The 15,122-nt window shown below is 33.9% G+C and overlaps 1 protein-coding gene across 1 annotated transcript in view; it reads right to left on the reverse strand.

Annotated features, from left to right (window-relative positions):
* Positions 1 to 15,122, reverse strand: part of LOC106883370 (uncharacterized) — a 232,528-nt gene that overhangs the window by 32,185 nt on the left and 185,221 nt on the right. The window contains exon 5 of the mRNA XM_014934362.2: positions 2,014 to 2,291. Within this exon, the coding sequence (XP_014789848.1) occupies positions 2,014 to 2,291 (278 nt within the window). The remainder of the gene's footprint in view (positions 1 to 2,013; positions 2,292 to 15,122) is intronic.

The raw sequence follows: 15,122 nt of genomic DNA on the forward strand, positions 1-15,122 counted from the left end.
ATATATATATATATATATATATATATATACATATATACAGAGTGTCCTTAAATGACATTTAGAATTTGGAAATTCTAATGAAGGAAAGGAAACATTAAGGTAATTCAGCAGAGTTTATAGCTCATCAAACAGTTTCATGTGATTTCCATTGGTTACACGCAACACATCCAGACGATACAATACAATAAATAAACACATACATACATACATACATACATACATACATGCATACATGCATACATACATACATGCACACATGCATACATACATACAGACAGACAGACAGACAAAAGACATACATACAGACAGACGGACAGATATACGTTTATGAATTTGTGTTGCAAGTTTCTTGATGTGAAATCGTGTGTTGAAACCGACATTGTTATTTTTCGCGATGGTCATTTTTTATTCTTAAACACATGCACTATATACATATACGAATATATAGCGCGTCTGTTTATTTGGCAAGAGAATGACAATACCGAAACATAACAACATACATTCATAGATATGTGTGTGTGTGTGTGTTTGTGTGTTTGTGTGTGTGTGTGTGTATGTGTGTGTGCGTGTGTGTGTCTGTGTCTGTGTATGTGTATGTGCGAGTGTGTGTGTGTGTGTGTGTAAATATATATATCATCAAGACACCACAAAGGAAAACGGCGAATTATTCATCTTAAAAATTTGTTTATTACACTATTATTCTCATTAAATTGATATTAAATTCCAATCCGACACGTGTTTCTACTGGATAAGTATCCTAATGTCCTTTGATGTCGCACTTATATTGGTTCAGTTGCAGTGCATATTCCTCCAAGCTAGACACTCCTATGCAGTTTTGCTGAAGGTTTTATTCATGAGGATGTGTGGAGCGAACTGAAGAGTCAAGCGTTAGATAGTTCTTCTTAAAGTATATTCTAAATGACGGATCATAAATCTTTACGCTACATGATATTAGAAGTTGCTTTGAAATACGATATGGGTATAGTTCTCGTATAATTGAGACTTATATTGTCGGTTTTAGAATTTAAGGGAATACATTAATTTATACAATTAGTTGTAGTAAAAACTTTAATTAGGTGAGGAAGTATTTCACTCACTGATCACTTATAATGATGATAAAATGATAGATTTAAAAGAAATCGAAAGGAAGTGGAAATAAAGAGGAAATAAATTAAAATCGTTTTAATTTGGATATTCAGACCAGTCCATAGCAATTATGTTTAATACTTTTTTGGAATATTAGAAGAGTATCATTGAGATGAGTTAAGTATGTTGCAATACTAATCATACACATAAAAATGAGAATAATACTATGATAAACACATTTTTTGAAGTGTAATCCTCCATTCTAATTTATGTCTTGATTGTATGTTGTATGAAATCCACTGGAGCGAACTTAGATTTACCTATGGAGTGAAATACTCTGTACTTACCTTAAACATTTCTGTATGTTCCTTATCATTCATTGTGGTTAGCCAGCTCTGGATTATATCAGAGTGTTAATTCCTTTACGTTGAGGAATGCCAAATTAAGAATGATATGGATAACATAGATAGTTACCAGGTAGTCTACTGATAAATTCGAAAGTTAAGCTGTAATTTCTTCAAGATAAGACTTGGTTATTTTTTTTTTTGCGTACGTATTGTTCCACGTGAATATATTCCTTACGCTTATCCATCTATCTATCTATCTATCTATCTATCTATCTATCTATCTATCTATCTATCTATCTTTAAATGTACATATATTTATAACAATATATATGTATATATACATGCATATATGTATGTCCGTATCAATATGTACACACACACGCGCACATATTTATACATATACGTATGCGTGTCTATATCTGTGGATGTGGGCGAGCGGTTATGTGCATGTATACATAAAGCAATTCTTGAAAAGTTTGAACCGGAGATTTTGGACTTAATTTTTTTTTCGTTTCATAAAAGAAATAACTTACCTATTTTCAAAAACAATTATTGACGAAATGATATGAAGATTACTTACTGGCGATTCCAGAATATTAGTTTCCTCTATCTGACCTCTCGGTAAAGAGATACATTGCCTTTCCCTTTTCGGTAAAGTTAAAGTCGAAGTTTCAGCTTTCAACACGTTTTCGACATCTGTAAATGACGATCTTCGAGGAATTTGTCTTTCAGGGTTAATGAAATATTTCTTAAAATCAATGCGATGTGGAATCATAACTTCATCGTAATCTGTCTCTTCATTGGAAGTTGATAATGTTGTATTGGTTTGTTGATAGTTTTGATATTCTAGTGGTAGAGCTGCGAATAAGAAAATATAGCAATATGGAAAAATAGAAATAACATTAAAAATCTTTTGTACAAAACTATTCGTAACATACGAACTCATACATATATAACTGGTATCAATTTGCAGTAAATAGTTTTTTCTCGTGCTCCATCACACTATGTTCAGTCCCTTAGTTACATGTTGTTCTCTTAAAATAAAAACACACTGGGACACACACAAACACACACATACACACACACACACACACACACACACACACACACACACACACACACACACACACACACACATATGCATACATACACACGCATACAGAAACATACATTCACATACGCGTAAACATATAACTACAATGTAAGAATACATTTGACGAGCATTTGGTAGGAGGATCTAAATTTGCTGTAAGTTTATATAGCCATATATCTATCTATCTATCTATCTATCTATCTATCTATCTATCTATCTATCTATCTATCTATCTGTCTGTCTGTCTGTCTGTCTGTCTGTCTGTCTATCGACCTGTCTGTCTATCTGTATGTCTAGCTTGTTATCATCCAGCATAGTCTACTTTTTACGTTTTATTTTTGTATCTTCTAAAATTTTACAATATTACATACTATGATAAAACACATTTTCGCGCCATTTGCATTCTTCGAGATTATATAGTAGCAGTATTATCCGACAGCTATGTTCCACTATTGATAGCTGTAACGAAATGTTTCAATCTGTCCTTTAAATACTTTGCAATAGTGCTCCAGCAGGCTGCATCTTATAAACTGTATTTTAACATTTATCATGCAGCTCAGATGTCACGATTTGGTGAGCGCACCAACATAGCTGACATTGACAGTGCCTTATGCATAGTCAAATTTTAACCACTTAGAGTGTAGCTTAGCCGTAACAGCTCGGTGAGCGCACCAACACTGTTGATATTTCCCAGTGCTTATTCACAGACATTTTAGTCAGAATAATCTGCAGGGGATTCGTCTATATTCAGATGTTGAAAGACATTTGATGCTATAAACAGGATTCCTGCCTTAAGTGCTTTTAATACTGTTATTAAACTCATCACCAATGAAAGATACTACATTACGAATTTTAGACCTAAGCCCAGCAACGTATATGACCTACCGAAAATACATAAGCCAAGGGAAATTCGAAATCCAGTAAAGGAACAAGATGGTGAATACATAAAATTATTACAACGAAAATATCTAAAACATAGACCTCTTATAGCTGGTCCAGCATGCCCTACATATCGTCTAAGCAATTTTGTTAACATAATTTTCAAACCATTATGTACCGACATACCAAATTTCAATGAGGATGACATTGGGTTCTTATCCTTTCTTCCTAAAACAATGGAATCGAATTCATTCTTGCTTCGTTTTTATGTAGTGTCAATATAAACATTCCACACGATTTAGGAATAAAGGCGATTAAATATTGAAGAGGAAAATATAGACAAGTGATTTGTAGTAGATTCGCCATGGCCCAGTCAAACCTATCCTTGGAAACAATGAATTCAATAGGAAGAATTATCTTCAAATTAGAGGCAAGGCTTTCCCAGTTTATGTGAACTCAGTAATGGGATACTTAGAACATCTACATCAAAGAGTATAAGAAAACTACGGCACTGACTTTAGAATGTATATTGAATGTGCACAGAAGAGAAATCTTGAGGATTTCTTTATAATATAGATATATCTCTAGACATCCTGGAAGAATTCAGTACTCACCTTAGCAATTTGCACCCAACTCCGAAAATTGCAAAGGATATGAGCCACTTAGAATTACTATTTATCGACATAATGGTAATTAAAAATGATACATTATAAAGACACAGACACACATTAGTATCTGAACTTTAAATCATGCCACCAAACACATACAGAACGCAATATCCCATACTGTCTTGCCAGAAAAATATGCACCAGAGACAAACGTATCACAAAACTTAATGGATTTCTACTCAAACAAAAATATCTACCCCTACTTATAGAAAATGGTATGTTCCTTATCATTCATTGTGGTTAGCCAGCTCTGGATTATATCAGAGTGTTAATTCCTTTACGTTGAGGAATGCCAAATTAAGAATGATATGGATAACATAGATAGTTACCAGGTAGTGTACTGATAAATTCGAAAGTTAAGCTGTAATTTCTTCAAGATAAGACTTGGTTATTTTTTTTTGCGTACGTATTGTTCCACGTGAATATATTCCTTACGCTTATCTATCTATCTATCTATCTATCTATCTATCTATCTATCTATCTATCTATCTATCTATCTATCTTTAAATGTACATATATTTATAACAATATATATGTATATATACATGCATATATGTATGTCCGTATCAATATGTACACACACACGCGCACATATTTATACATATACGTATGCGTGTCTATATCTGTGGATGTGGGCGAGCGGTTATGTGCATGTATACATAAAGCAATTCTTGAAAAGTTTGAACCGGAGATTTTGGACTTAATTTTTTTTTCGTTTCATAAACAAATACATTTCGAACAACTTGGAGAAACCCAAGAATGCGGAAAGCGAAAACAGAACATCATATTACACAACTCATGTTTCCAGAATATCTTTACTGTCGTCAAATTAAACTTACCTATCATTAGTCAACGTAACGAACTAAAAGATATAATTACTGTCTGCACATTGATTCAAAGTAAAACGCAACACTAAAATTTAAAGCAATTATTGACAAAAGCAAAGTTTGACCTAAAGAACAATGATAAAACTGTCATAGTATCAAAATACAATGACAATCGATGCGACAGACGATGTTTATACATACCGATCAATATATCAATAAAAAGAAACTGGAAGAATATTTACAAATGCACTTATGAACTGTAAAATAGAGACCTAATCTACTGCATCAAATGCTCGAATTGTGAAGAGATCTATATTGACCAGTCAGGAAACGTATTATCGGAACGCTCACAAGTGCACCAATAGCCGATAAGAGACCTTGATATTCATCAGATACCACTAAGCAAACATTTCGAAACGTATTGTAAGAAAATGTTTATAATATTTCCATTCTATAAACTTGTACAACTCAAGTGAAGTTGACAGAAGAGTAAAAGGATTTTATTGAGAAATTCAACTAATAATAATAATAATAATAATAATAATAATAATAATAATAATAATAATAATGATAATAATAGGCTGCCGACAAATTTTTCTGCTTTTAAAAAGAAAAAAAGGATTCTATCCTTATATCTATACTGTTCCGTATCTATGCGTTGAATAAAAGTTATCTTTCTACTTGTTCTACAATAATAATAACAATAACAAGCTACGTGGAAATCCGCAGAACATGGCAGTTTGCTTCTTATGAAAGTGGCTTTCGCGCATTTCTCCAGTCCAAACTACATCCTCATATCATCACTGAACTTTTTAACCGTAGCAAGTACTTCTTTATTTTCCAGGAGTGTTTCTTGTTCTTTAATCTGCATCTTCATTATGTTGTTTTTTTAATTTCCCATATCGTACTCCAGAAATTTTCCATATCCTCTTTCTTCGGCGGCTACTCAACATTTATTTGTTGTTTACCGAGTTCCCCGTAAAATTTCTTCCCATCTTCTTTAAATAATTTGTTTTGTCTAAATTGTTTGCTTCTCTTTATATATCGTGACAGTTGCTGTGCATTTGCATTAGGTATTTCATTTTCTTGTTTGATTCCATGCTTTTTGCATATTTTCTTGGCTTTTCTTTGGCTGACCTAGTTTCCGTTAATTATTTCGGTCAGTATTGATAGGTCGCCTCTCATGCATTGTATATCCTTTCTAAGTTTTCTTTCCATTTTTGTTGTCCTTTTTTCTGTTGAGCAGTTTTCTTTTTTAGTTTTATGCCTTTTGATTCAGTAATGGCTGCACCTGAAACTGTGACCGGAAAAGATGATGTAACAGTACACTGGGACATGCCAATCAACACCGATAAAGAAATCAAGGCAAACAGGCCGGGTATAATCATCAAAGATGGGAAGATTAAGAAATGCTTAATGATAGATGTGACAGTACCATCAGAGAGAAATGTGTCCATTAAAGAAGTTGAGAAGTTATTTAAGTACAAAGACCAAGAAATAGAAGTGACCAAGATGTGGGGAATGAAAAGCAGCACAGCACCAGTGGTGATTGGAGCGTTAGGGCTAATTAAAAAGGGCCTAGATAAGCAGCTCGACAAACTCGCTTGCAGTGTAAACGTGGGAGAACTTCAGAAAATGGTATTGCTAGGTTCCGCACACATTTTACGCCATGCACTCTCTATGAGATGAGGACCTGCTGTGACCCTAGGGTCAAGGGATGACCCCGGTTCAGCAGAAGACAACGGACCATATTTTATCTTAAAATGATAATAATAATAATAATAATAATAATAATAATAACAACAACAACAACTAGAAAGTAAGAAATATAAGAATGAACATGATCCTAGTAAAGTACTAGAAAATAATAAATATAAGATGTTGTGGGACCTCAACATTCAGACTGAGAGAGTAATAGAAGCTAGAAGGCCTTATTTGGTAGTAGTAGTAGTAGTAGTAGTAGTAGTAGTAGTAGTAGTAGTAGTAGTAGTAGGAGTAGTAGTAGTTAAAGAGAATGGAAAATGTCAGATAATTGACTTTACAGTCCCAAATGATGAAATTAATATGAGAAGTATAGAAAAATAGTAAAGTACCAGGACCTAACTATTGAATTACAGAGTCTAAGGAAAGTGCGGATAAAATGTATCCCAGTAGTTATAGGTGCATTGGGAACTATCCTTAAATATCTGAACAGACATAAAACCCAGTTTAGCACAGCTCAAGAAAACTGTGTTATTAGGGACAGCTAGGATAGTTAGGAAGTTTCTTGTTATCTAAGGTTACTTGCTGTAGCCCGATGTTAGGATTTTTTCTTTCCCAACAGTCTAATCGGTTGAGTGTATATGATAATGATAATGATAATAAGAATAATCCTTACTACTAAAGGCACAAGGCCTGAAATTTGGAGGAGGGGACTAGTCGATTATATCGACCCCGTGTTTCATTGGTACTTAATTTATCAATCCCGAAAGGATACAAGGCAAAGTCGACCTCGGCGGAATTTGAACTCAGAATGTAAAGACAGATGAAATACCACAAAGCTTCTTACACTGCGTGCTAACGATTGTGTCAGGTGACCGCCTTAATAATAATAATAATAATAATAATAATAATAATAATAATAATGATAATAATAATAATAATGATGATGATGATGATGATTATGATAATAACGGACAAGAAATTGGAAAATAATAGACCGGACATAACAATTATAGATAAGGTAAAGCGAACTTGCTTACTAATGGACCTATTATGAATCGTAAAGAAAGAGGATGGACAACAAAAATAATATAATCCCTTAAAGTTTGAAATAGGAATAATTTGGAGTATGGAAACTGTAAAGGTCGTGCCTATAATAATTGGCGCGTTGGGAACAGTAAGCAAAGATATACACAAATGGCTGCATGAAATTGGAATAAAATGCCCGGTAGAGCTCCCACAGAAAGTTTGTCTCTTATGGATAGCAAATATTATCGTGAAAGACTACTGAAAACTTGTGGATACCTTAAGGTTACTGGCAGTAACCCGCTAGCCACATAAATCCTATCAAGAATAAGACCGAAATCGAAGTCAAACCATTCTGCTACACTAACAACAACAACAACAACAACAACAACAACTACTACTACTACTACTAATAATAATAATAATAAATAATAATGATAATAATCCTTTATACTAAAGGTACAAGGCCTGGAATTTGGTGGGGAGAGGACTAGTCGATCATATCGACCTCAGTGTTTCACTGTTACTTAATTTATCGACCCCGAAAGGATAGAAAGCGAAGTCGACCTCGGCATAATTTGAACTCAGAATGTGAAGACGGGCGAAATATCGCAAAGCTTTTATCCCACCGTGCTAACGGTTCTGCCACCTTGCCGCCTTAATAATAATCCTATCTTCTATAGATACAAGGCCTGAAACTTTGGGGGAGGGGTAAGTCGATTACATCGACCCCAGTGCTCAAATGATTCTTATTTTACCGACTCCGAAAGGATGAAAGCCAAAGTCGACCTCGGCAGAATTTGAACTCAGAACATAGCTGCAGACGAAATACGGCCTAACATTTTGATGGTGTGTTAACGATTCTGGCAACTCACAGCCTTAATAATAATAATAATAATAATAATAATAATAATAATAATAATAATAATAATAATAATAATAATAATAATAATAATAATAATAATAATAGTCCGCTGTACTATAGGCAGAAGGCCTGAAATTTTGGGGAGGGGGATAGTCACTATGAGTGAGACATAACACTTGTAATTCCTACGTCAAAAAGAATATTTTCCTAAAGATGTCAAAGCTTGCACGACTTGATAGAAAATGTTCGATAACAATTTTGTATTTGGATTACTTTATAGCAGATTTCGATTTGATTTCATATGCTGAATCTCTTGGTACTCCGGTTAGTCGAATGTAGTTTGTGAGCCTAAGAAGTTTCCAATTTGTAAATTGAAATATAAAAAAACTGTAAATTAAGTGAACTGATTAACTGTGACACGAAAATACCAGAAAAATACTAAAAGCATTCCAGAACATTTATTTTAGAACATACATAAATAGCTTGTATCTACATTGAGCACATAAAGTACAAGATATGATTGAAATAGAAGACTATTACAAAGTAATACTAGTACTGAAACACAGAAAATCCTTAGAAGCAAGCAATGGAAATCGATCAGCGTATTAATAATGCAGGAATAAGTATAAGAATGAAATAACAAAACTTTTCTCTATATTAAAGTAGCAACAAGAACCTAACTACACCGATGAAACAGCATAAAAGATACAGTACTGATAAGTATATGAAATATTGCAGCACACCGTACAGTACCGTCATAAACTTTAAAAATACCACTTGGAAGATTTACAAATATTTTTCATTTAACTGCTATAAATATCAGCTCACAGCGCATTGTTTCCTCTCTTTATCTTTGCAGCTTTTCAAATAATGTAGGATAGTAGCATAAAGTCCTTCAAAATACCAGACAATGTGCTCATGAGATACACTCATTAAAGAGAGCCCCTTCCTGGACGGTGCCCAGTCCGTTGCAGATTTAACTTCACGAGATGCCTGTCATTTTCAGCAGCGTGCACTGGAGTATCGTAAAATGAGGTGTATTTCTTAAGGACTCCATGTGCTCCCGGACCGCGAATCGGTACCACAATCATGAAGCCACACGTCTTCGCAATAACAATATTTCAAACACAAACGAAAACTTATGGCACAGAGCATAATCATTTATAGATAAACGACGAACTAAAGAAAAAAACAACAACATAAATATATGACTCAGCACGAACAGACTATGATATGGGAAACATCATACAATGTTCTTTGATTTACTCGGCAATGGACTGAAAACTTGACACCATTTTTCAGTTATGAAAATGGTGCTTAAAAAAGTGGAGAGACAAAATAAATCTAAACCTGTGAATATACCGAAATAAGTTCGTTATAAATGTACTGAAATGAACAGTAAATAAATGAAAGAATAATGTAAAAGTGGTTAAATAAACATGATAGTGATGTGGGAAATGAACGAAGTGATAAAGTAAAAACTGTAGTCAAGGATTAATCAATGACCTAGTTATTTGCGAGGAACAACAGAAACAATTTGCCTGGTACGTGTCACGTACTAGGAAACGTGAACTTGTTTTTAGTTCAGAATTTGAAATTGATGGTTATAAGCAAAAGTAACTTGATACATTTGAGACGAAGCTATGTATTTTTCACTTGTGGGTTAATGTAGCATATATTGATGAGCTAAGTTTCAGAATACTAAATTTCAGGATTTGTTTAAAGTACTTTTGTCACTTATTTACATATTTGAACATTTAGGAATCAAATAAAACTTAATATCAAGTAGGCTTACATTTGATACACACTTTCAGTTACATAAGCGAATGCTCAAAATGAACTTAAGTATCTCCCTGCCAGTATTTAACGATTTTACTGCTTTCTGTCGTTATATCACACCCATTACCTCGTCTGGAACGTATATTATTTATTATTGAGTTCATATGATGGCAAAACATAGTCGAGATATGCGTATATGGGTACAGGCCATAGACAAAATCAAATGATTAAAGGAAATTTAGTTCGATACACCTATTCTGTCAGATCACTCCGATATACACGCGCACACACAATACATATATCTGACGGGTTTTTGTACAGTTAGTCTACACGTTTTTATTTACAAGGCCTCAGCCAATTTAATGCTATTAGCCAGTAATATTTTAAAGGAATTGCGCTGTTGCTGCTGTTGGTGAGTACACCAAAGTTAGCCTTCATAGAGCAGACCTCTGCTTTAAAATAATCCAGCTATTACTAGCCTACTTTTTTTTCAGGAGCATATTATTCAATGTGTAATGTTTTTGGAAGACGTCTAAGTATCGTTTGGAGATTTGGCCATATTTTCTAGAGAGAAAAGTGAATATTTTGAAACTCACGTGTGTTGGCTCGTAAAGATCTACGTTGTATGTAAACATACTTATATTCTTCTTGCATAATTCTTTTTGATTCAGAATAGCCTGCAGTTCAACGAATATCTTGCATACTGAAGCAATGTAGGCGGCAAGCTTAAAAATCTAAATGACTTGTGAAAGGCAATTATTTCAAAGTGTTTCTTACATCGCTTTGTAATAAATAAATATTTGACGCTTCAGTTCTTTTTTGCAATAATGGGGTCGACAGTCAACCACGCGAACTCAGTTGAGAAAATGGTGCAAACAAATTGTTGGCGAATGTTTACATATTTAATACAAGGAGCATTAGTTATGACAACCAAACTTATTTCTTTAAGTATAAGTTTGAAAGCAGACTCAACAGGAATGAGTTACAATTAGGTGAAATAATAGCCAAGCGGTTTAAATGCACAAGTCTCCGATATCAAAGTAGCTAAAAAAGAGTTAACAAAAGGATGCCCAAGAGTCATGACTTGGATGCGGTGCGTCCCCTTATTGTGCATGAAGTTAAAGGCCGAAACACTTGTATGAGGTGGGTGTCTTCTCTGAAGAACTGTTATCCAGTCATCTTGAATGTTTCTTACCACTGATGCATATCTAGACCATTGGCTTCTAGGAACAAGACGGATGACCTGCGGGAAAGATCGAGCGACTTTGAAAGGCGTGATACACAGGATGTGAGGATTAGCTCGTCGCTTTGTCATTATTCTTAAAATGCTACGAATTCAGCAATGGAAGATGCTCCCGAGGTTTAACGAAAGAGGGAGAGAATGATGAATCCACTGGTAAAAAATTTCGCTATGATCCACATCAGACTACAAGCATAGGACAAATGGAATTTCCATGTACCTGTGGCAGAGTTTTCTCCACTCTACGTGACATGAAGATCTAAAAGTCGAAAAAGTAATGTGTAAGTACTCTGTTAAAAGAACAGCAGCGTATTGCTCCAGCATGTAAGACGTTGGAACCAAGAGCAGAAGTCAAACTACAGTCCCAAAGACATCCATGTTGATCATTCAGACGAAAGATTTATACAGACTGTTGATATCAGACGCTGTAAAGTCAACTTGCTGCTTGTAAGTACAAAAGAAGAATGGGAGACACTGGACCTGAAAACAGTCCAGAAACTGAATGTGCTCATAGAGAAGAGCACTCTGGAACACAAGCTAGCCACATGCGGAGTCATTGTTTATACGATCTGCAGAGACACTTATAGAGTAAGAGGGTCAAAAGCAAAATCATTTATCCAGAAATCAAACGCCAGTAGTAGCTGGATAACATCCGGAGGAAGAGAAGGGATCTAAAGAAACAGATGAAAGTTGCCTCAAAATGTGAAAATCACGGAGTAGAAAAACTCTAGAGAGACCTCGAAGCGAGACTTAAGCCCTCAGCAAAGCAAAAGCAGCAAGGTCTCCCAGGAGTCATGGCCTGGATGCTCTTTGGCTCCCACAAAGTGTAAGAAGTTAAAGGCTGAAACTCTTGCTTAAGGTGCATCAGCGTAGAGGGGGTGGCACCACTTTTTGGTCTGTTGTAGGCAATATGCATGTTTGTGGGGGTCCAGGGGCGGTAAACAGGAGGGCCCGGGCGGCACGTACTCTAGCTGTGCTAGTGCTAAGGAGGGCTTCTTCTCTGAATACCTTCTGTTGTTCTGCTCTCTAAAGAGTTTCTTACCACTATTTTAACTGGATATACTAAAGAGATTGTGCATGCAAAAAATCATTGCTCACAAGCCAACAATGGAATCTCTATGTGTTTGTTTCTTCTGCTAACATAGCAGCTATATTTCTCACAAATTACGCAGTAGTATCTTAAATAAAGGGAATGATATTTTAGATAGTCTATTCATTGATAGATAATCCTACTATTGCACCGCAAAATTATCTGTCTGGGAAGTGGTAGGAGGACTCAAAAGAATCAATTTATGCTTTTAAATGTAAATGTCAAACAATTTTGGCAAAGAACCTGAACGCAAAAGAGTAAGTTTTCAAAATGTTGGCTATGATTGAGAAAGTCTGAAGGAGAGAAAGAATGAAAGAGTGAGAATTTATCTTGAAAAAGTTGAAGAAAAATATTTTCAGACAGATTGGTTGAAATGTTATATGAGTAAAGGTGGGTCAAAACGAGAATAATACATATATACTGAGAGAATAGCTTGAATGACAAAAAATGGAGAATTATTAAGGTATTAAGGATATATTTGGAAGGATAGTCAACTAGTTCATAATAAAACGAGAAAGCTCAATCTCAAAGTACGAGCACATCTCAAATAGTGGTGTACAAAAATTAGACGTAAGTGTTTAGCTCAAAATAGAAAATAAATAGAACTCACTTGTGCAAATAATTATGGATTATTTAAATGGAAATGCCCACACTGAATAAATGGAGAAAAGATTGTGTATACGTTTTCTAATAAAATAAATATCATCATTGTTCAATATATTTTCGGTGGAAGAAGATGGAAATAAAACAAACTGATATATCATAGTATTCACAAAAGAGATATTAATGTAACTGCTGAAGTTTGCAGATACAGAAAGGGAGGTGGCTACAATTTATGAGTAGTTTAACTCTTTTGATACCAACCCGGCTGAAACCGCCACTGGTTCTGTAGTACAAATGTCTTATTTTCATAAGTTCTTCCACCAGACCATAGTCACAATTTACGTTCCTAACACTAGCTTAATGATAACTAAGTTATTTTACTAAATTCTTTGTTATATTTAAAATTAATTGAAAGAAACACAGAGCATTTCAACAGAAATATGGTAACAAAAGTGTTAAAATGGAAGAAACAATACTGTATTTCCAGAAGCTAGATGTCAAGATGATCAAGTTTGTCCTAATTATACTAATTTGGAATTTTGAGATAAAATTTGGTATTCTAAATATTTACTTATGTATTTTTATTGTGTTGACTTGTTCAGAAAGCAAACAGACACTGCAAAGAAAAGAGAAAGATACGATAGATTGAACAAAAGATATATAAGTTGTTACTGACGAGTTGAATAGACTTGACTATAGTAACTTGCAGACGGTTTTAAAATTGTTGTCACAATCATTATGACAATGTTGTAGATTTATTGTTTAGATGTTTATTTGAAGTTGTTTGCACACAAAATTAAAACTTTACTGAAAGGTAGAAAACACGGAAATTTAAATGTATATCTACTGTTACTAAAGATAATCTATTGAATAAACGATTATAACTCTATGTAAAGAATAGGAACGTTAAAAAAAGGAAAACTGATTTTAGTAATGACAATTAGGAAGAACCAGCCTATTGTGTAGAACTACTGTAAGTGATTTTTATATAACTATTGCCTTTTTCTAAGAGACATCTGGCATGTTAAAATCAATTATACTGTGTAAGTCAGTGCTCACAGATCTAATAATGCTGAAAATATTTACTATTTATTATAGTTCCAAAAGAGAAGCATTGTAGATTAGAAGGTTATATCGCAGGGGATTAATTTGGAGGCCTGTTTTCATTTCCTTTTCGTACAAAATTTCTTTCAACATCTCTAATGTAATGTAGAAAGAGATATAATTTGCATTTCTCCTCTATGAACTATTTGTGCTCAGAATCCATATAGAATTGGGTACCAGCAAGATGTTCCAATAATTTTCATTGAATGGTAATGGATACAATTTGGAAACGAGTTAAAAAAAATGAAATATAAATTAAATAGTTTGTAAACTAATCTAGGGTTGAACACGGTCATATTTTCTAAATCAAGGGCCTGCAAGCTAAAATAGCTTATATGACACAATATAAAAACGAACGTTCGGATATTCATTTTTAGTTTCTGTAGCAAATAAGACATTTAAATTGCAATCTTTTAGTTTTAAGAAATAAAAACATGTAAAAATGAAACAGCAGTAGTTCGAAAGGAAATAAACCACAAGAAAACTTGCTGTTATCTCTTATCTTTATACTGAATGGATGAGAGTGTCATAACAATAATGGTAATATGATGGTAATAGAAGAGAAATGTGATTGTGAAGAATAGAACAGAAAAATGGAAAATTACGATATAAACACATTGCCTGCACTTAGTTTCGAATAAGTACGCATGAATGTATGCATGCAGACATATGTATGTATGTATGTATGTATGTATGTATGTATGTATGTTCATATGTACATATTAATATATATATATATATATACACGCACAACATAAACATGCATACATTCATATACATACACACATACACACATACACATATAAATACATAT

This window comes from Octopus bimaculoides, chromosome 2 (genome assembly GCF_001194135.2).
Source record: "Octopus bimaculoides isolate UCB-OBI-ISO-001 chromosome 2, ASM119413v2, whole genome shotgun sequence".
Taxonomy (NCBI): domain Eukaryota; kingdom Metazoa; phylum Mollusca; class Cephalopoda; order Octopoda; family Octopodidae; genus Octopus; species Octopus bimaculoides.